The sequence below is a fragment of the Mastomys coucha genome, unplaced genomic scaffold (genome assembly GCF_008632895.1).
Source record: "Mastomys coucha isolate ucsf_1 unplaced genomic scaffold, UCSF_Mcou_1 pScaffold6, whole genome shotgun sequence".
NCBI classification, from domain to species: domain Eukaryota; kingdom Metazoa; phylum Chordata; class Mammalia; order Rodentia; family Muridae; genus Mastomys; species Mastomys coucha.
Window position 1 is genome coordinate 101,063,604 of NW_022196912.1, and position 21,733 is coordinate 101,085,336.

Below are 21,733 nucleotides of genomic sequence, written 5' to 3' on the forward strand. Positions count from 1 at the left end.
CATGCACAGCGGCCCTGGCTCAAGCCACCTGCTTCTAACTCCAAGACTGTTAACAGTGTCTCCAGTTTGGTTAGAAATGAGGGTTCTGGGGCCTAAAAGTACATTCCATTATCTGGTTTTAATCATCTTCATTGTTAGCAAATGCACTTAATTTAGGAACTGTCTATTATAGCGTACTTGTTTCAGCTGGTTGACAATATGAATTTCAAAGTTGTTCTTTCCAGGTAAGCACTTGTAATTTGCTGCTTACACAGTATATCATCAGAAGCACTAAGGCCTCTCCCCTTGTTTGTTGGTGTTAGAAATGGGAGGATGTGCTAGAGCACATTGGGTAACTCAGAATCATGTCTCGGGCTGTGTGACTAGTGTCTCTCCATACACTAATGGCACCACTTCTGGGTTTTCACTCCATTCCTGCCCAAGCCATGGCCCTGCCCAGAGCACGGCAGCACCAAGAGCTGTGCTTCCTCCTGAGCCTGAAGCTTGTCCCAGTGACAAACATTGTGAGTGGGAGACAGCCAAGAACTGCACATGGTGAGAAACAAAGGCCTTTAAGCCTGCTTTTGCCAAAATATAAACAGCTTCCTCACCCTCCCCTCAGCTCTCTCAGAAGTTGTGGTGTGCTTTTTAACTGAAAAGATCTTGGCCTGTTGGTAGACAAGTGTGTGAGTAGCAGTTTGCATGTGCAAGAAAGTGTGCCATCCTCGTCAGTGAGCTGCCAGAGAGGAGCCCTCTGGAAGCAGCTTTGTGTGCTTATCAGTGGGCATTTATCCTAGGTAGGTCAAAATCTGACGTAGAGAATGCTTCCTTCAAGTGTTTGCTCCTCTGGAGTCAGAGGGGCTGCAGCCCTGCTCAGAGGCCTGGTGCTGCTTGCCTTCCCATGGTGCTCCAAGAGTAAACTGAGTCTCTAGTGAAGAGAGCTCTGCTCTATCCCAAACCAGCCTAAGTGTAGGCCAAAAGAAGTGTTTTTCTGGAAGGAAGGAAGGAAAAATATTAAAGCCTCCTAGAATTTAATCTCTGGACAGCATTATCTCTCTAGTAAGAGGCCAGATCTTACTTCCCCCATGACCTTCTGTGACTTTCCCAGTGGCAGCCTGTGTGCTTGTATCAAAAATCCCTCCTTCCTGCCCATGAGCACCCTGTGTTGTGGGAGAAGGAGGGCCTTTCCAGTCTTTCGTCTGGGGCCATGCCAGCCCTCAAGCTGCGGTTTTCTGAGTGTCCTTGCTGTAGTGTGGCAGTTTCCCACACCCAGCAAAGCAGCAGGAGACATGGATGTGTTGAGCAGGCCAATAAATTCACATCTTCCCCCACTCCCCTCACTTCATGCTCAGCAGGACAGCCACCATCATCCCTGTGTTGTAGATGCTGTGTGTCTTGAGAAGGAGCTTCATCCACTTGTTCTGTCCTCTTAGGCACAGTTATCAGACAGAATCCCAACACAGACTGTGATTGATGAAACTGGAGGATTAAATTGCAAGAAACAAAGCAGGGAAGAGAACCTAGGGAAGATGATTTCTGCCGGTGGTCTAAATGCACTCATTCACAGGTCTGCTTTTATCGAACCCTAGTGTTTCCTGGCAGATATGATTGTTTTAACCCTGTCATGATTAGCCTCGACTTCAGTGTGGTACCTAGGGACTTGTCTCCATTACTGAGCCTTTAACATTTCTGGTGATGTCCAGCTGGTATGTCACCATAAGCAATGGTTATCACTTCATTGTCCATTGAGTATGTAAGAATGTGGACACCAAACCACAAGCCACAGACAGCTTCTTGCTGTCCTTGGAAAGAGAAACTACAGTCTATGTCTGTTCTATTGAGGCATAAGGAAGCTTGAATCTGTGTTGACTGAGAATTAGTTAGGTTGGGATTACAATTAACTGCATGTAACAGCTAACCTCTCCATAACCAATAGCCAAGTTGGGTACATTAGAGGGTTTTCCCCATATAATTAGAAATCTGTGGAAATAGGCTCTTCCAGACACTGTGGTGCCATCAGAAACCCATGCTCCTCCTGCTCGTCTTCAGCAGACTTATTGACTGCTCATCCTACCCTGTCCATGCCTGGTAGGTTATCCGTGTCAGCGGGAAGCAGAACCGAGTCAGCAGAGGCTGTAACCTACAGTCTGCTCGGAAAGGGCTGTCCTAAAGCCATGCCCACATACTGCCTGTAGTAGCTCACTGGCCAGAACGATGCCTTGTACTTATTTTTTAGGGAGAAGAGGAATGGAGGTATAATTTTTTAAAAGATAAGCACACATTATTCAAACAGAATCAGAGTAGTGCTACTAGGAAGAGAGGAGATATGGTGATGTCCGGGCCAGCTGGCCCTCCCAAGGAAGAGTCTCTCTGCATTTGCTTCATTCTGTCCTTTCAGGATATCAGTACCACAGAGCCTTGTACAAAATTTGCACTTAGGAAAGTGACCTTCCTTCATTTGGGATCTGTAGAGGATTTGTTTATGCTTTTGTCTGTCAGCTAGATAAATCCCACACACTCTAGGTTCTAAAATCTGGGAAAAGGCCCTACCCCAACATTATACCTACAGATAAATATGTATCTTCTGTGTTCCTATTGTTGTTACTAAAAAATCCAGTTGTTACTTTTAAATTATTTCTTTATTTATTTTATTTTTATGTGCATTGGTGTTTTGCCTATATGTATGTCTGAGGGTGTCCAGTCTCCTAGAAGTTGAATTACAGATAGTTGTGAACTGCCATGTAGGTGCTGGGAGTTTAACCCATGCCTCTAGGAAAGTAGTCAGTGCTCTTAACTGCTGAACCATCTCTCCAGCCCCAAGTTATTACTTAAAAAAAAAAAAAGAATAGCTGATATATCACTGTGTGTACATGTGCAAGTGTGCGTGTGTATTCTGTGTTGTATAAGGCACTGTAGGTACGATTGGTGGCTCAGTATTTACCCAGTATGGCTGAGTAAATATTCACTGCACAAGCATGAGGACCTGAGCTCCCATTCCCTAGTACTACCTAAAGGCTAGCTGGCACCCACAGTTGACCTCCGGCCTCCACACGTGCATTTATATGCACGAACACACACTCCCTCCGAAAAATATTTAAACACAAACAATAAGAAAGAAAATGATGATCAAACAAACCCAGCCATTATTCATTGTGTACCATCCAGAAAAGAAGAAAAGTATGTTTGTAAATGGCTGCTATACATGGCAGAATGGCCACTCTGATAAGAACCACACAAATATGTGTTTATAAGTGTTCAGAAGAGGAAAAGATTACTTCTGCCAGAAAGAATTGAGTAAATATGATCTGAGAACCTAAACATATGTTTTCATTTTAAGAGTTTGCGTTCCCAGCTAGTGAGCATCATCATAAGACCAGAAAAATATGTTGGAAAAATGCATAACCAACTGCCATTTGCAAAGGATTACAGATAGATAGGTGAGCTTGTATGTTCTTCAGTTCCCCCATAACCGAGGATGAGGTTTGGGAAGGAATGAGTGGAGGGGTGGGGGTGGGGGATGGGGGGGGGCCGCATGTTTGCGAGTGTGATGCTTTGGTTAACATTCAGGCACCTTTGTTGAATGCCTGGGCTAGAGTAATCTATGTGATCTCCATTTACCCTCCACCAGCCCAGCAATGTGGATACAAGTGCCTACAAGCTCAGAGAGGTTAAGTAAGTAGAGCCAATTGCCCAGTTAGTGAGCATCAGACCCGCATTTAAGCCCAACCACAAATGAAAGAAAGACTACCTTCTTTCCTACAGTCCCTGGATCTCTCTGTCTTTCACTGTGGCCCAATCTGAGCTGACAGCAAACAGATCAGCTTGAACCACTCAGGTTCTCTCCTCTGCCTTAGAAACCTCTAGCCAGGCCTCTCAGTCAGCAGAGTTATTCCACACAAGACCTCTCAACTCAGTCCATTTCACATCTCTCTAGCCAGAGTTTGGGACTCAGTTCCCAAAAATGGGATGTGCCAAAGTCATAGAGAAGAGTTGCTGCACACTTCCCCACATCCCCTCAAGCCGTGTTGTAAATCTAAAAAAGACAAAAGTAGTTGTGGTAAAGGCTAAGGATTCCACCAGGTCCATGCATGTGCAGATGGCGTTACCCCACTTTATATGTTGTATCTACTGGCAGAAGTCAACTTCAGGGTATCCTTTTGTTTCAAAAGAACTCTATATTTTGTCAGTTATTTTCACTTAATAAGACTTTACAGTTAAAGTTTCTATAGTGCTTGCTAACTGAAAGCAGTGTTTATGCTATTGAGGACCAGGAACAAAAAGCACTTCCTACTAATGTGAATAAGACTCCGCCTCAATGAGTAAGATAAAAGAACCATCCAGGGTGATTTCAGCATCAACCAAAGGTCTCCCCATGAGTGTACACATCCATGCATGCATGCATGCGTGCGCGCACATACATGCACACACACAAGTGGAAAAAAGAAAATGCTGGCTCAGCATCCATTTGGAAGAACTGTGCCTTCACCTGTAGCGTGCACCATGCTTAGGTGTGCTGTGGTCTTTACAGGCGTGCCTCTATATTATCAGGTGATGTGCTCCTATAGTAAGCTTATTTTAAGTGTTGTCAGTCAAGTGTTTCTATGCTGGGATTCTGAAACTAGCCCTTAGGGTGTTGCCTGGCTTGGTGGCTTCTAGTTTCTGTTTGCCTCATTTCCTCACTGCTTGCTCACGGTGCCCAGGTCAGAGGACTGAAGTGGTCTAGTATCCCAGCTAGGTTTCTGGGTTGTTTCCTCTGACCAGAAGGACATTGATTAAACACTCCCTGAATTGAATGTGAAGGGAACTAAGCCGGGAGAGTAAATGCTTTCTTCACTCGTGCCGTGACTAACACACAGTACCCAGGTGTCCTTCACTCATGTGCCATGACTAACACACGGTACCCAGGTGTCCTAATCTGAGTCAGTGCTCTCAAAAGAGTCTGGCAGCTCTTGAGAGATCGCTCTCCTCTGAGTCAAGATCTGCCCTGACACCCTTAGGGAACTTTCTCCTAAAGCTTACAACAGTCTCCCTTCACCTTTGCCCCTTGGATTACACTCAGCCAGGAGTGATGACGGCGCTCTCCATCGATCATTTTCTTTTTTTCTTGCAGGCAATCTTTGGCAGCCAGACACTACCTAACTCCAGTTTATGGACAGTGAATAATGGTCCAGGCTGCAGAATTTCAAGTGCCACAACTGGTGGCCAGAAGCCAAACACCCTGCCACAAAAAGTGGTGGCACCTCCAAATTCGTCCACCTTAGTCTCCAAGCCCCCATCCAATCACAAGCAAGTGCTCAGAAAGCCGGCATCCCAGAGGGCTTCCAAGTAAGTCATCTGTAGTGCTTCATGCAGTTGCCAGGGTTATATCAGTTCTAAGCTAACAGCGTTCTTTAGAAAGCCTTCAAGACCATTTAAATTGAAATCCCAACACCTGATGAGGAACAGTGCCAAACTTGGAACTCAGCCATAGTTTCCAATTGAAATCACCTGGGGAGGGATTGAACCGTACAGTTTCTGGACTCTATCCTGAGGGAGGGGTAGCCACTGTGCTTCAAGGCTCCCCAGTAGTTGTGATGAGAGGCATCTCTAAGGTTCAAGGTTATTGCTAACCAACTCTACTGGCCTCTGATAGGAACTACAGACAGTGCACCAGGTAATGGTGGTACTGAATTGTCAGCTTGGAGAAAGGAGGTAAGACGGTCCCTCTGTGTATTCCCTCTTCTTCACGCTACAAAATCAAATCCTTTCAGTGGTAGCCGGGCAGTGGAGGCGCACGCCTTTAATCCCAGCACTTGGGAGGCAGAGGCAGGTGGATTTCTGAGTTGGAGGCCAGCCTGGTCTACAGAGTGAGTTCCAGGACAGCCAGAGCTACACAGAGAAACCCTGTCTCGAAAAACCAAAAAAAAAATCCTTTCAATGTTGTATCAAATTCAGTCCCCTTTCCCCTCAATTGCGCATTGGTGTTTAGGTGATTAACTTGGCCAGCATTAATCAAGGACCTGTGTAGCAGTGGTATTTCTGATGCCCTTTGTAAGCCACCTAGTTTATCCCCATGCCTGAAACACACTGTCTGTCCTTCCTCTGCCTCCAGCCCTTTAGTTAGAAACTAGAAATAGATTTGTGAGGGTGTTGCCTCTAGCAATTTGCTCCAGTTTAAAACCAGGTTACTTAAGAAAAGTCAGAGAGATTCAGGCATTTCCTGCCCTGCGGATACCTAGAGTTGCTCATGGATTGCCCTTACCCATTGAGACACCTCCTCTTTTGTCCTTCACAAGCTCAAGTTTACTTGTCAGAAACTCAGAAAACTTAGTCACTGCTTTGTCACCTTGGAGAGCGAATCAGATTGTGGATTTGAGTGGAAACAATCCCCTGTGGCTCTCTTAATCATATTGCTGTCATTACTCATTTACCCAGCACAATATTTACTCAGTACCTGCTGCATCAGCATCATGGTGGCCACAGTGCTCTCTGGAGTGTGAGTGAAGGCTGCGAGTGGAATGCTTGTGGGAAGGCAGAAAACAAACTGGGCCTCTCCTGCCCTGCACCCAGGAAAGAGTCAACTCCTAAGGAGTGTAGTCCCTGGATCCAGCCTACAGAACTCTCACCCTGGACCACATTTTACTGATGTGAATGCTTTCAGCAAGTTACTTAATCTCTTGGTCTTGGTTTCCTCCTTTGTAATAATGGGGCAGTAGTCACTTACTACTACTAAAGGACGTTAGTTATCCTTTGATGACTGAGACACTTGTTGAGTCTGACGATATGTTCCTTGTGGACTCTCCAGCACCGGCCTCTGGGGCCGGGAAATTGCTAGTGAAGAGCTGGACTTGGGTGACAGGGCTGGAATTCTGAAGGTACAGCTTGCTGCCCTGAACTCACTGCTGGCAGGGAAGCTGTGCAGACTCCCAAGATGAAATTGCAGCTCTTTGGGCAAATTCTGCTTTGCTGAATTTTTGTGGTTTCTTCTTTGTGACAAGCAGCAGTGTGGGAAAACCGGAAACAGCTCAGCATCAAAAATGCACAGAAGGGGAAACCAAAGATTTCTTCAGAATTTAAGAAATATAATCCAAGTATCAGAAGGCATGCTGTGAGGTGCTGTTCCAGCAAATAGCTTCCAATTTGCCTTTAAAACTAGCATTAGTTTGTGGGGCTACGTTAGCACTAATGGAGACATAGCATCTCTCACATGTAAAAGGCCCAGTGTTACGGAGGCCTCAGAGATGATGATGATGATGATGATTAATTCTATGGTATGAGACAGAGGAAGAGGAGAGAGAAAACATCCCACATACATACGGCACGCATATGCAGGTCAGCGGACAACTTCAAGAGAGCCGGTGCTCTCCTACTGCCGTGGGTCCTGGAGCCTGACTCAGACTGGCAGGCTAGCACAGCAAGTATTTTTGTGAGTGAGCCTCTGCTGACTTAAAAGGAAATAGTGTACCTTTTTTGTTTTTTCTGGACTCAATAAATGACATTAAATTTTAGACTCACCAAAAAAAGTATAGGGAGAGTGCAGACAGTCTGGAGGTGCCTGCTAGCTGTGCTCATTGCTGGCATGGCCCCTTTATGTAGACTTGTGTCATTCTGCAATTGAAAACTATAGCAGACTGTGAAACTGCCCAATGCAGCCCTGTGAGCTAAACTTTATATTTGATTTGGATCAGTGCACTCATTTTTAATCCACAGAGTTTTTCATGGCTTCTAGAATCAAACTCTTGAGTATCACCTGGTCGGTTCCTATTCTTCTAGAGCAGTTCTGGCTTCTGACCAACCTAACTGCCTCCCCACATCTCTTTGATTCAAACAGGAATAATGACAAGAGTACCTGGCTAAAGGGAGCATTAAGAGAAGTGAATTCAGAAGTGTGGAGCACAAATTAGTGTGCGCTACACAATACATGCTAAATAAAGATTGTGTGTTATTATGGTTGATAGAAAGAAGGCAGTCCAGAAATGTTGTATAGTTTTGGACTGTGTTCCTGCAAGCTGTGTTGCTCCATTTGTTCCCATCTTGGTATAGCCTTCCTTCTGGCTCAGCTCAGGTTAGCCACGAGCCATCCGTTCAGAGTGGTGGGACTGAGTCACACTCAAGAATGCCACTGTTGCCCCAAGAGACACAACTAATGAGAAGTTGTAATGAGCATTTCACATGCCAAACCCTGTGCTTTTGGGTTGAACTTCAAGCTTCTCTTAGCACAGAGGCTGGCATGGGACAGAGAAAAGCTCTTTCCAAGAGCATCATCAGAGTTTCCACATCCTAGAGATTGAGTCTGGAGGACAATAGAACATAAAAGATGGAATGTCGTTTGCATTGGGGTCCTGTTTCATTATAATAATATTCAAGTCACTTTCCCATCTGTAAAACAGAAACCACTGCCCCTCCTGAATAATTAGCCAAAATGCTTGTTTTCTGTCGATGCAGTTGAGAGCTTCTTTATGAGTGCATTTGTGTCCTAGTCTTGCTTCACAGCTGTTTTTCTGCCCCCCACTTGGTTCAGCAGTTCTTGTTATCATCCTCGGATTCATAAGCCCCAACTCTACTCAGTCTAACCCGTCCTAAGTCTAAGCTCTGTGAAGAGAGTGGACATTTCTTCCTTCTCTCCCTTTCCCCCTTGCTTGCTTTTAACTGTTTACATAGGGACAATCAACTTTCATAATTCCCTCTGATGCTTGAAACACCTCCCTCTTCAAAAGCATTCTTGGCATTTCTTTTAAGAAATAACTGAAGTAAAAGGGATGGCGGCTATGAACAACCAAGTCATCTGAACTGTTTCTTCCCTGTGATCCTTGTCAGAGCCAGAATCGCACATATCCCAGGAAATACGGAGAAAGGAAACTAAGATTAAAGCTTGCCAGGCAAACTGACAGGCTCGTGATGGTTTTAAATGAACCGATCAAAGTAGTTATAACTTGGGAAAGTTCTCCTAAGAAAGCAAGTGGACCAAGATGGCCATGTTGGCTCAGTGGTAGAGTGTATACTTAGCAGGTATGTGGCGGGAGGATCCTAGAGGAGAGAAAAGGAGAGAGGAGGGAAGAACAGGAAAAGAGAAGGGAGTGGAGGAGGAGGAAGAAGACAGTCTGAACTACAGTACTTAAGTCACTCGGCCTCTGGTGACCTTACTGGGAACTTTTACACTGCTCTATTGTGCCAGCACCTGGAACAGTGGTGTTTGTTGAAGATTTTGGTGTTAGGAGGAGATAGTATCAAGAGCTAAGCAGCCTGGTCAAACCAAATATTAGTAAGGTGACCTGAGCATTTGCTGAGGTCAGCAGTGTGATGAAACTTGCTCAGAGATAAACATCAGAATAAATGTAGGAAAACAAATATCCGCTCAGACACGTGTATGTGTGTTAATAGCTTTTTCTTATGTAAGTCATTGCAGTGAGAAGATTCTAGAGCTGAGTGCTCAGGAGGTGAAAGAGCTGGTGGTGTGTTGTAGATTAACCATTGTCTATTGATCTTTCAGTCTTTCATTATATGGTTTGAAGAAACATCCATCCTTGTGTGGGGAGTTCTCAATGTACTTCTGAAAGTATAAAATGTTGATGCTAGAAGGTAAAGGAGTAGGGGTGAGTGTGGCCTGCAGATACAGGAGGGCACACAGGTGACCAAGCCAGAGCTGGCATTCTTAGTACCCAGAATCCTAACCACAGGCTTCCTAGTAGACCTCTGACTTAAGAAGTCCCTACGAGTCCTCTTAAATTGCATGTATATGGCAAATACAAATAAGTCACCCTAAAATATCACTTTTGGAAAAATCAAAGTAAGCAGCCCCCCCTCTTTTCCTTTCCGTGCTAGTCTTACCACTTTCGTGACTGTCAGAGCACTCGAAAAGGTGAAGGATTAATGCCACCCTGAAGCATTCCTGCTAGGTGCTGCCCAGGAAGGCTGGAGTGAAGAACAACATTGAAGACTTTCACATGGCTTCTTGTGGGAAATGGGCGGGAACTTAGTATGCCCCCACATAGCCCTCTCACTCCAGGACAGAGCCTGGACCTAGAAAGAGAACAGCAGTCTGGAGGTTGGATTCTCTTGTCTCCCCTTTGTGGCCCTCACCCTTTGGGCCTGAGTAGTGACTTCAGGGGGGCTCCAGAGCCTAAAGCTTTGTTGTGTGCAGTGACAACAGAGAGACAGGGCCCAGCGTCTTCCTCAGCAAAAGTCACACTAGTTGTATGGGGGTGAAAGTCACAGAATGGTGGATCTTCTTTAGTGATTCCTGCAGGAGGGTCTTTGGATTGAAACCCGTACCTTTCCTCCTGGCCTGCTGTAAGTCAAATGGCTTTCAATCTCTTAAGATGAGCAAATATTGAAAGCTCCCTAGCTCTGAGGATGGATTAAAAGGATTTATGGGTAAAGATCCAGAGGCTTTGCCAACTCCTAAAATAAGCTCAAGTGTGAGAAAGAACAGCATTTTAGGAAACACTTTAGTTGTATTCTTAACAGACTTCAAAAGTGAAGTTTATCATGTGTTAAGTTAGCAAAAGTGTCAGAGAAAGTGGAAGCAGCAGGCCTGGCTGCACAGGAGCAAAGCTACCTGTGAAAAGCCAGCAGAACTCAGAGAGTTGACACATAGGCACAGGGGAACAGGGAATTCCTGAAGCAAAGATAGTTATCAAAAAATTTCATAGAAAGTATTCCTATAAAGGATTTAAAACAATTAGAAGAGAAAGTCACCCTAACACAACGCCTCCCAGAAAAAGAGTTGTCATTTTTGTAGGTACATTAGATCTAAAACAAGAACAATGGAATTAATATCACTTTGTTCCCAATGTAATAGTTTCTAAGGATGGAACAGTTCAGTTCTGAAACAGAAAAAAATTATCACCTGACAACTTTATAGTGAAATGACAAAATGCCCAAATAATTTGGGAAGTTTTAAGCATTATTTTAAGTAATTGTGTCAAAGTCATATTGATGACTATACTGAAAATAAGAATTGTATGTACACAAAAGTTATATTTGAAGTGTGGTCAGAGATGTACTTCAAGATAAATTTATAATCTACATAATTTTCTTTTTATTTATTTATTTATTTTATGTGTATGAGTACACTGTAGCTGTACAGATGGCCATGAGCCATTAAGTGTGTGGCTGCTGGGAATTGAACTCAGGACCTCTGCCGCCCTGCTTCCTCCAGCCCCGCTAGGTCCTGCATAATTCACTGTAGCTGTCTTCAGACGCACCAGAAGAGGGCGTCAGATCTCATTATGGGTGGTTGTGAGCCACCATGTGGTTGCTGGGATCCGAACTCAGGACCTTTGGGAGAGTAGTCAGTTCTCTTACCCGCTGAGCCATCTTGCCAGCCCCCATAATTTTCTTTTTAAGGTACAAAAAGGTTTTTTTCGTTTTGTTTTGTTTTTTGTTTTTTGAGACAGGGTTTCTCTGTGTAGCCCTGGCTGTCCTGGAACTCACTCTGTAGACCAGGCTGGCCTCGAACTCAGAAATCCGCCTGCCTCTGCCTCCCAAGTGTTGGGATTAAAGGCGTGCAGCACCACTGCCTGGCTTTTTTTTTTTTTTTTTAATGAATCAAAATGTAGGTATCCTGGCTTATCCTAGACACATGTGCTGGCCCTGTTGTGCGCCCTGAGCCCTCTTGAACCAGGTCCTACCTTTTTGATGTGGCTTTAATCTCTTGTCTTTATGCATCTTTGCTCATGTCCTGTCCTCAGACTCTCAGCTAAATTTATCCACGGGGGGGGGGGGGGGGGGGGGGGGGGGGGGGGGGGGGGGGGGGGAAGGGGAGCTGAGGATAGACAGGAGTGTGTGCACACCCATCTGTGGGGTCAAAGGACACATGGGAGTGACTTGTCCCTTGCATGTGCTGAGGCAACACCTGTCCTGATTCTGACCCTGCTGCTGTGCTGATTGATGCTCAGGCTAGCTGGCTTGTCAGCCTCTGTCCCACTCCTCTGTCTTCACTCTGATTGTTCCTGTAAGGAGTTAAGTGTTGGGCTTATAGATGCCTGCCATCACATCCAGCTCTTTACATGGATCCAGGGAACAAACTGGACCAGTCTCAGCTGGATGGGCTTATGTGACACCGATAAGACTTTTTAAAAAGCATGGGTATGTACTCAACATTATAATTCAAATATGTAAGTCAAAGCTAATAGCTTACAAAGAAAAATTGCCAGACTGTCTATCATAATGGTTGGTTTGTTTAAATATGCATGTATTGTTGTTGTTATTGTTATTATTTGTTAATTATTGGTGTTCCAGGACAGGATTTATGTGTAGCCTTGGCTGTCCTGGAACTCACTTTGTAGACCAGGCTGGCCTCAAACTCATAGAGATCTGTCTGCCTCTGCCTCCTAAGTGCTGGAATCAAAAGCATATACCACCCCACCCAGCTTTTGTGTATTTTTTTCATGGTCTATTTGATCTATTTTCTTTGATAGTTCTCTTGTTTTCACACACTCCTATTTCCCTCCCCCTCCTTGAAACTCTTTATTGAAATATACTCCTATCAGTATCTCTAAATAACTACTAAAGGTTTGGATAATCAAGGTGCAGAAATAGCAAATAATCATTATGGCCACCATAAGTAATAAAAACACATCTGATACAATCCAGGAAAAAAGCTATGTGCATTTGTGAAATAAAATGTCATAAATATTTTCTGTTCTTAACTTTATTTTATTTATTTAGGTTCTTATTTATTTCTTTTATTTGTTTGCTTACTTATTTAGGTTTATTTTTTATGTGTCTTTGTGTATGCTCCTTGAATCCAGAAGACAGTGTTATTTCCCCTGGAGCTGAAGTTGCAGGTGGTTGTGAGCCGCCCAGCATGGGTGCTGGGAACTAAATTCAAGTCCTCAATAAAAACTGTGTATATTCATAATGACTAGCCCATCTCTCCAGCTCCATCTTTTATTTTAATGCTAATTGTGAGCCCCAAAATCGATTTTACAAATCACATATGAGTCACAACTCTCTCTCTCTCACACACACACACACACACACACACACACACACACACACAAATATGCTTGCCCGTGTGGGCGTGGGCGCAAACGCGAGTGTAAGTACCAATCTAATCCAGGCAATTCCTCAACTGAGGCCCCCCTTTCAAATGATTCTAGGTTGCATCATGTTGATAGCTAACTAGGACAACTTCATCCCTATGTCTTAGGTAAATATCCCTGAAATAGATTTACTCCTAGGAAAGTAGCAAAGAATCATTTCAGGGCCAAGTGCAAAACACCACACCCAGCCCTGACTAACCCTGTTTCAGAGTGAGTTGCTCCAAAGTTGTGATGTGTTTTCCCAAGGAAATGATACCATGCTTACCCATAGTATGCCAAAGCAGCCATAGCAGACCTGAACCATTTTGGATACTAATGTTTCCATGGAAAATTTCACTCAACTCCCCCACCCCCATCCCCAATTGCTGTGGACACATTTCTCCATCAAAGAGGAGTAGGGGCCCTATAGAAGAAACTGGAAAATCATAAGCTCTGACTCCAAGCCTGAAGTGCTTGATGGTGGAGGGAGGATGGGAGAGTGATTGGAACTGGGCACAGGGGCCTGGAGATCTTAGAAGAACAGAATCAGGCCTGTTAAAGGGACGGTGAGAAGGCACATCCAGACAGGCAACAAAAAAAAAGGTTAAGAGATTTGGGGAACCCAGAACTCCCTGGGTCTAAGCCTCCAGGCTCTCCTCTCTTGTCCAGCAGCTCACTACCTGCCTCTTGTATGGACCCAGTAAGTGTGCCCTCTCTGCCTCCCTTCTCACTGTCACACACACAGGCTTCTTTAATGAAACTGATGGACTTCATCCTACGCTGCTCTAAGCTCTGCTCAGCTTACAGTAAACACAGCAGCTTTGATGTATTTTTTGTCTGTTTACCTCCATCAAGGAAAAGGCCATGCCAGGCCCCCCAGTACTTCTTTTTCACCTAGACCAAATAGTCACCCTGTCCTTATTGGTCCCCACAGGTTTTCAGGACAGTATTAGCCTGCTCTTGGCTCAGAGTCATTGACCAAATCTGTGCCTTCATAAAATAGCTTCCTCCTCCCAACTCTGGGCCAGCACCTATTTCTCAGAATGTTGTGACTCAACAAAAATAGGATTTCCTCAAAAGGCCATCCTTGACCTTGCTCTTCACCAGTGAACTCAGGCTCCCTGCCCGCTTCTCCTACCTAGTCCTGCTTTGCCCCTTAGCCCTTATACATCCACATCTTCCACATTTGCCTTAAAGTCCACTCAGCCCCATCATGAAATACCCTTAAGCCTGCTTAGGGGTTTTATGTGAACCAGTGAATAGGAAAGCCACATTAGGGGAGGGGTTCCGAACACTGGCTTGAATAAATGCTCAACAGTTCAAAACTAAAGGAATGAGCAAACAATAGCTGTAATCTCCCAGTAGGACTTTTATATACCAACTAAAATAAAGGTAGACGGCCCCAGCAAGTAAATGTGCTCATAGGCCTAGTGGGTCAGATTTCTTCCAAAAATATGCATTAAATATCTGATATAGCAAAATGCATCGAGTTAGAAATCTCTATCTTCAAAGAAGTTAGTTCTGGTCAAGATGACAAACAGGGTGTACCCATCTATGTAAACTGATTATTATAACTCATCTATTCTGATGAGTGAGGTAAAAAATGACAGAGAGCTCTAAGAGGGAGCATGACGTGATCTGTAGCCCTCATGCCAGAACAGACTTTCTGGGACCTGCTGGGAAACTTGTGCCCTAGGAACTGAAAGGAGGTACCACATAGTCTGTGGACTGCAGAATAAATACTCAGTAGCATTCCTGCCTCTCCTTGCTAGGAAGCTCCGTGAAGGACAGTTACAGATGTTCAAGGCCAGGGAAGGGTGATGGAGACCAAATCTGTCTCTCCTCCCTTCCCAGCGAAGAGCCATAAGAGCCACTGCTCTACACAAAGTGTGACATTTAAAAAGCATGCTTTAGCTAAGTCAGAACCAGGAGCTAAATAAGTACTCACAGCATTGTGAGCCTCTGTGGTAAGATAGGAGCCATGAAGTTGGGAACAGAAAAAATGCCTGTTCTAAAACACATAATATTCTAGGAGATGGATGTCTATTGGGGAAATAAGTCATCTGTAGGAATATGACATTGTAACAAAGACAGGTTAAAGCAAGGGAGGGTGTTCCATGAGAGGAAATGCCAAGGCCAAGAGAGAAGGGCATTGGGGGTCTGTCCTTGACCCTGCCTTTCTGTCAGCACCTTCTGTCCGCAGGTCTCACCAGGCTCCTTTGTGTTTCAGAGGGTCCTCCGCAGAGGGGCAGCTGAACGGACTACAGAGCAGCCTTAACCCTGCAGCCTTCATGCCCATTGCCAACTCCACAGGTCAGTGGGCAGCACATCTTCTTGGGGGGGGGCAGCAAGGAAGGTGGCATCTGGCAGTTCTTGCCTTTGCCCCTGTTAAGAACTTCAGTTCAAAGAACAAATGTCCAGGCCTTGAAAACATTGGTAGATAGATATTTTGATTGTATTTTTTCTTTAGAATGATTACAACATCCTGGGATTGGCATTTTTTTTTTTTAAACAGGTAGGGTAAATGCAACATCCTTGTCTGGCAGAACACTCTCAAAGATATAATATTGAGCACGCACTCGCACGCACTCCCTGTATTTGGGTTCACTGTCCATGTAATATTTCTGAATGGTGGGTCTCTCACTCTCAGAACAGCTTCATGAGACCTTTCTCCTCCCTCCTTGTTGTATGTGCATTCAGAGTTGTCTGGTCTTTGATGTAAGTCTTGTATTGGTGCTAAAGTTCAGTTGACAGGGCCTGTAGCCTCATTCTAGGTGCATACGTGCAAGTGATATGTCAGTAAGCCAGAGACTTTTTTTGCCTAATAATTTTTAAACACATGGATCAGAAAACTGAAAGACAGTCACTTTAACTCAAGTCAGCAAACACTGACTGCTGAGTCAATGCAGGGCTGATCACTTGGCCTCTGACTTCCACACAACACAGGGCATACAAAGTGATCCACTCTGCTTGGGGAGCTGAGAGACTCAAGGAGATGGAACAGGCATGGGGTGTGGCTCTAGGAGAGTCTTTGGTTGATTCTGTACTGGGGGTGTGGGAGTTAAAGCAGATGACATTGGCATTGCTGTGTGTCAGGCTGTGTGTGTTGAGTGCCTTGCAGTAACCTCAGTGTCAACTGTACAAATGGAAGAACTGAGAGCCCCTGTCTTCTTTATCAGATTGTGAAGTACTTCTAAAGTGTCATGACCACATGACCACTAAACTCAAAGGTAGTTTTACACCCGAGGCGTGAATCCAGGGGCTTTCAGTGGTAGGACTGCTTCCGAGAGAAAGAAACATTGAAGCCAAGACTTGAAGACAGGTAGCCTGCCAGGAGCAGAGACATCTGGGGTGGAAGGAGTACCAGGAATATTTGCTTTTTCTTCAAAGCCCATTTGTCAGTATGGCTGGGGAGAGAGTATGAGTAAGAGAGAGCGCCAGTGAAGTGTCTGGGGTAGGCGTGAGCTATGGAGAGAGCCTGTCATCATCCTGACAGCTGCAAGAAGCCCTGGAGGGGTTTAGGAAGAGTACAGAGATATGATGAGAAGTGGCAGTGCCCCTGACAGTGACAGCAGATCCTCTGAGAAGCGTGGCTGTAGCATGAGAACAGTTCCACGTGTCTCACTGCTTTACTTGAGGGTTAACTGAGGCAGTACAAAGGAAGAACCTTCCTATACCTAGCTTATTGAGCCATATTAGCATTCTAATAAGAGCATAAAAATGAGTTCTCCTTCACAATATCAGAGCCTGAATTCAGAAGCTGTATGACGGCTCTGTACTTGTGACCCTCTGCGTGAATGCTAGAGCACCCATGTGTTTGCTGTTTCATGAGGGGGGTTGAACCACGCCTTACATGTGCTAGGGGTACACCCCACTGAGAACACCCCAAGCTCTTTAGAATGAACGTGGCAGCTATATTTAAGGAAGTAAAACTTGTGCCTCAAACTGTGATGGAGAGAGGTGGTGACTGAGAATCGTGGCCAGGTTTGAAGTTGCTCTGGGTCACAGCCCTTAGCACTCCCTTCCTCTCTACATACCTTAAGCTAGAGATGTGTGCAAGGCCTAGGAACCCCAACTACCTCCTATGCATGTCTCATTGAACCATGTGGAGTTGAACTCTGCTGTCTGGCTGAGGGAATTAGAACTGTGAAGGATCAACTGGGTCATGATTGCAGCAGCTTGATGGTCCTGATGACAATATTTAGAAGATCTTGTCAATGTCCTACTGTGTTTGGTATTGGCATAAACCACAGCTCAAACAGTTGTCTTCTCCAGCAACCATTTCCCTGCTTCCACCTTAGGTCATGCTCACCCAGCAGACACTCAGCATTTGTGGCACCTCTGCCTCCAGCTCTACCTGTTGTTGGACTTTTTTTGTCTGTGACTTTCCTGGTATTCTTGACACCAAGGAGATGCAGGAACTAGTAAGAGCTGACACTGAGTTCCCAGCACACGTGGCATTGGCAGCTGCTAGCAAGTAATTGCCCTGCATGGCCGTGTGTCAGCAATGCAGCTTGTGATTTTTGCAGCAGTTAGATGTAAACGCTGTTCTAATGTTTCAGACGGGTATTCTGTGCGAAGGAGATGGGGCTACTTAAGCCCAGAAGGAGGGGAGTTGGAGAGGGAAGGAGGGCAACAGAGAGAGAACGCAACAATGCCATATTGCTCTCCTCAGCTGTCCTCCAAATACCTTTAGCCCCTGTCTTGTATAGTAACAGGTCCATAAATATAACTCATGACTGTTTCCTGGCCCTTAACCCTTCTCTTTTATCTGGCTAACTCTACTTTAAGCTCTGTGACTTTGCAGGTAACATGGTAGTGGCTAACCCCATTCCTTGAGTTGTACAACAGCTGAGCCCTTCACTGTTGATGGTGGGCTAATTGCATTCTTCCTGATCTACACGTTAGGTGAGCTAGCAGCTCTCCTGCAGAGCGCCTGGAAGGAGTGCTGCCTAACTGTTATCTTCCTTGACTTCCCTACCTCCAGCCTTAATATCCAAGTTTGCAGTGAAAGGAAGGGAAAGAGTCAGCAGGTTTGGAAACCTGAGAAGGAGGCTGGAGTGAGGGCCCTTGGCCGGAAGCCAGACTCATTGGCTGCCTTCTTTATAACCACGGTGCTCCTTCTTGGGCTCTGAAGTGCATATGGTGAACTAAAACAGCAAAGAAGGCAAGCTGAGGTCAGCTACCATTACCGTAGCAATCTGCAGCCATACCCTGCATCCTCAGTCCTCTGCCCTTACCTTTTGAAAAGCATACTATCCTGGAATACAGCCTCTTCTTGCCCCACACCCTTACTCTTAAGCTCTACTTGGTCTGTAGTTATAGATGGGGCATTGCTATCTTGAAAACCAATGACTGATGTCATTTACAGGAAGAAAGAAGTCATGTCCTGTTAAATGCTTATGTCTCTAGCCCTAGTGAATGTGTAGTAGCTCCATGCTCTTTTCGTGGGGACAGTGCAAAAGCACCCCAGGGTGACTGTGGCCACCCACTCCCCTGTGTCTTGAGACCAGAGAGACAAACTTACTTTTATATAAAGTAAATCCAGCAGGACTTACACCCTCAGGGCCTAGAAGTCATTTTAGCTTCCATATGACTTATTTGTCTGGAATGACCTGTTTTCATTATCAGATTATTTATTTTCATCATACATTATGTAGTTGCTGGCACTCTTTGGTAAGTCTGAGCATAAGAAGTTCAGAATAACATGAACAATGTTCCTGAGACAGCAACCCTAGTGTCCGATGCTTTCTTTTTTTTTTCTTTTCCTTTCCATTTTCCCCTTGCCTGGAGCTTTACCTTCTACTCTCATTATTAAAACTTCCCAAAAATTCTTCTCTGCAGAGCCAGGGGGTAAGATTTGAGGTGCTTGGCCCCTAGGAAGCAGAAAAGAGACAGTGGAGTTGGTGTTAGTAGGAGGCTGGGTGACAGCATCTGAGAAAAATGATCCCCTTAACCCAGTGTGGGAGTTTACCTCTTGTCCTTTGGGCCAAGATCAAATACAATGTTAAGTAGGGTTTTTTTTTCTTCATTTTTTCAGGATCTTTGGAAGCTCCCCAAGTTATTTTCGCAAGATCCAAACCCTTACCCACACAGTCGGGAGCCCTTGCTACAGTTATAGGACAGAGAAAACCAAAGTCGGTGAAGTCAGGGACAATTTAAGGTAATAGTAAGAATAAGAGCGTGGTTTTGTCCTTATCACCTTCTGACTTTGTGCCGCCCACAGCAAGGGACTTAGCTATGAAGAAAAGCAGTGCAGTGCAGGATCTGGGCCTAGCTCAGTGGTACAGCACATGCTTAGCACACACAAGCCCTGTGTCAGATCCCCAGCACCAACAAAGAAAAAAGGCAGTCAAGTAGGGACTTTTTAAAACATAGGAAAGAAGGACTACTTCAAACCTGGGTCAAAGTTGAGCTTTGCCTAGCTAGCTTCTGTACTGTAGTGGCCTCCCAGAAGGTGGCGCTGTGGCAGTAAGAACGTTCTCTGCCGTTATTAGAGACTTTTGTTTAAACATATGGGGTCTCTGAAGCAATTCAAAAACATTAAAGCCATAACCAGGGTTCACAGGTAAGTATAACAGGGTGTGTGGGAAAAGGAGGTGCTGTTAAGATCCAGTTGTCTCAAAGGAGGCCAGCTATTTATTATCAGGGCAGACTTATAGATTAGAGGTAGGACTTTGAGTTACTGAGGTGGAAAGGGAACAAAAATATTTTGGAAAGGCTTTGGTGACATTGATAATTTGGCAACGTTGAGAGCACAATTGTTATAAGGTTTTACTTGTTACAAGGTTTTAACCAGCACACAGCTGTTAATTGGCCGCAAAACAAGTTAGATCCCATCCTCTACCACCTGTGGTAGCCCATGCGCTTAAGGAATTGCTGGACTTGGTCTGGCAAAACTGTCCTCACTTCACTAATGTTGCTCTGAGTGTTACGTTCCATCTATAGCCTTCAAAACTTACCAGAAATGTCTCTGGAACCTCAAGACTGTAATTATTTCTTTCTTTTTCGCTCAGTCCCACATACTCAGCATTAATGGCACACCTCCTATGAGTTTAATATTCTTTTTACCTCTGGGGGAATATTTATAAACTTCTTTGAGAAGCATTCTTCATTAAAATACCCCAGGAGAGCAAAGGAGAAAGGAAAGTTAGTTACCCACCACAGGGTTCATTTACATCGGATCAAAGCTTCAAATATCTTTCCCCAGCCCATTTAAACTCTCTCCAGAAAGGAGTGAGATGAGAGACAGGAACACCAAATCCATGGCTTGGTCATCAACCAAAATGTACCAGAGAAACCGAAAACACCCAGAATTCTGGTGCCACTCAGCCAATGGCATTTTACTGCTGACACAAAGCATGTTGTCCTGTGTAAACAACTTGTAAAGTATAGAGAACTGAGCAAAAAGGTCAAGATGTCCCTTAGTGTACTGGCATCCAGAAGGGTGAATATGACAGCCCGCTCCAAACCAAACTGATGGCCTGCCAAGGAGTACTGGCGTCCTTCCGTTTCCAGGTCTGTAAGACTTGGACCTGCCATGGTGTATCACTTTCCTCGAGCCTCTCTTCTGGTATCTCCTGCAGTCCTCTCCGGAGCAGTCCTTGGCAGTGTAGATTTGTCAGCAACACAGCCCTGAGAAATCTCATCTCTTTACCTGGAATTCTAGAAAAACACGGGCCCTCTGAGCTTGAGCTCACTGTCCTCTGGGGATAGCTGTGGTAGGGAAACAGCATGCCAAGGGTACATGGACATGGGCCCAGACTCAGACATGGTCTCAGAACCAGCCTCCGGTGAACAGTACAGCTACGGGGGCATCGCCAAGCAGCCTACCAGCCTGGTGTCTGCAGAAACTATCACTTTGGTTCATACTGCCCTTGGCAGGGGCCTGCCTTCCTTGAACAGAGAAGTAGTTTACATGATAAGGAGGCCCGTTCCAGCAGCAGTCTTGTGAGCTGGTGGTGAGCAGAGATCTCTGCAGCCACAGTTACTGATGAGCAGCATCACCAGCTGCAACAGTCCCAGATGCCTTACTTCTGCAGGTTGGAGACAGACATGATAGGCTAAAGAAGATACACTGTGTTTGCAAAATACATTATGTAATGCTGAGAAAATATCAGCTGTCCTCTTCAAGGAATCTATGCAAGGGTATCAGGAACAGAAGCCCATCTAAGATGCCCCCCCCTTCCAGGCTGCCCAAGGAACAGCCAGAGACATCGCTGTTACTTGTCTTCTTAGAGTCTATTTTTACCAATATAATATAAACATATACATTATGTTAACTGTATTTTCTTTATTCTCAGTGTTCTGATATTTCCTACAGACTAGGAAAGTGATCACCTCCTTCAGTCCCGAATATAACCTCAGTTTGTCCCAGAACATGCCTTTTATATGCAAACCAACCAGTCCCAGGTTCAGGTCCACAACAATTCTCTTTATCAAATTCTTCCACAGCAATCCAAACTGCTTCTCCTGCCCAGTTATTTCTAAACCAGATCCCAATCATCTAGTGAGTACCTCAGAGTTCCAAAGCCCACTGGAAATTATTCAGAATAGATAAACCATGTCCTTGGTAAGCTTCCTCTTTGCCCAGGACACCAGTGAAGGTGTTTGCCTCGACTTTCCTCTCACCCCTGTCTGCAGACTGGTGAGCATTGGTGGTGGTGGTGGTGGTGGTGGTGGTTTTTCTGACCAGTGGTTGTGTCATATGCTGTTACACCCCTCTCTAGGAGCTGTACATATATAAC

At 45.0% G+C, this 21,733-nt stretch overlaps 1 protein-coding gene across 10 annotated transcripts in view; it reads left to right on the forward strand.

Moving 5' to 3' along the window:
* The window catches only part of Ttll5 (tubulin tyrosine ligase like 5), a 233,455-nt gene that overhangs the window by 183,088 nt on the left and 28,634 nt on the right, over positions 1-21,733 (forward strand). For 7 of the 10 annotated variants that reach the window (XM_031356632.1, XM_031356634.1, XM_031356635.1 and 4 more), the window contains 3 exons: positions 5,090-5,304; positions 15,217-15,299; positions 19,027-19,149. In XM_031356632.1, coding sequence (XP_031212492.1) covers positions 5,090-5,304; positions 15,217-15,299; positions 19,027-19,148 — 420 coding nt within the window. In that variant the 3' untranslated portion in view covers position 19,149. The remainder of the gene's footprint in view (positions 1-5,089; positions 5,305-15,216; positions 15,300-19,026; positions 19,150-21,733) is intronic. The other 3 variants (XM_031356637.1, XM_031356640.1, XM_031356636.1) reach the window with 1 other exon arrangement.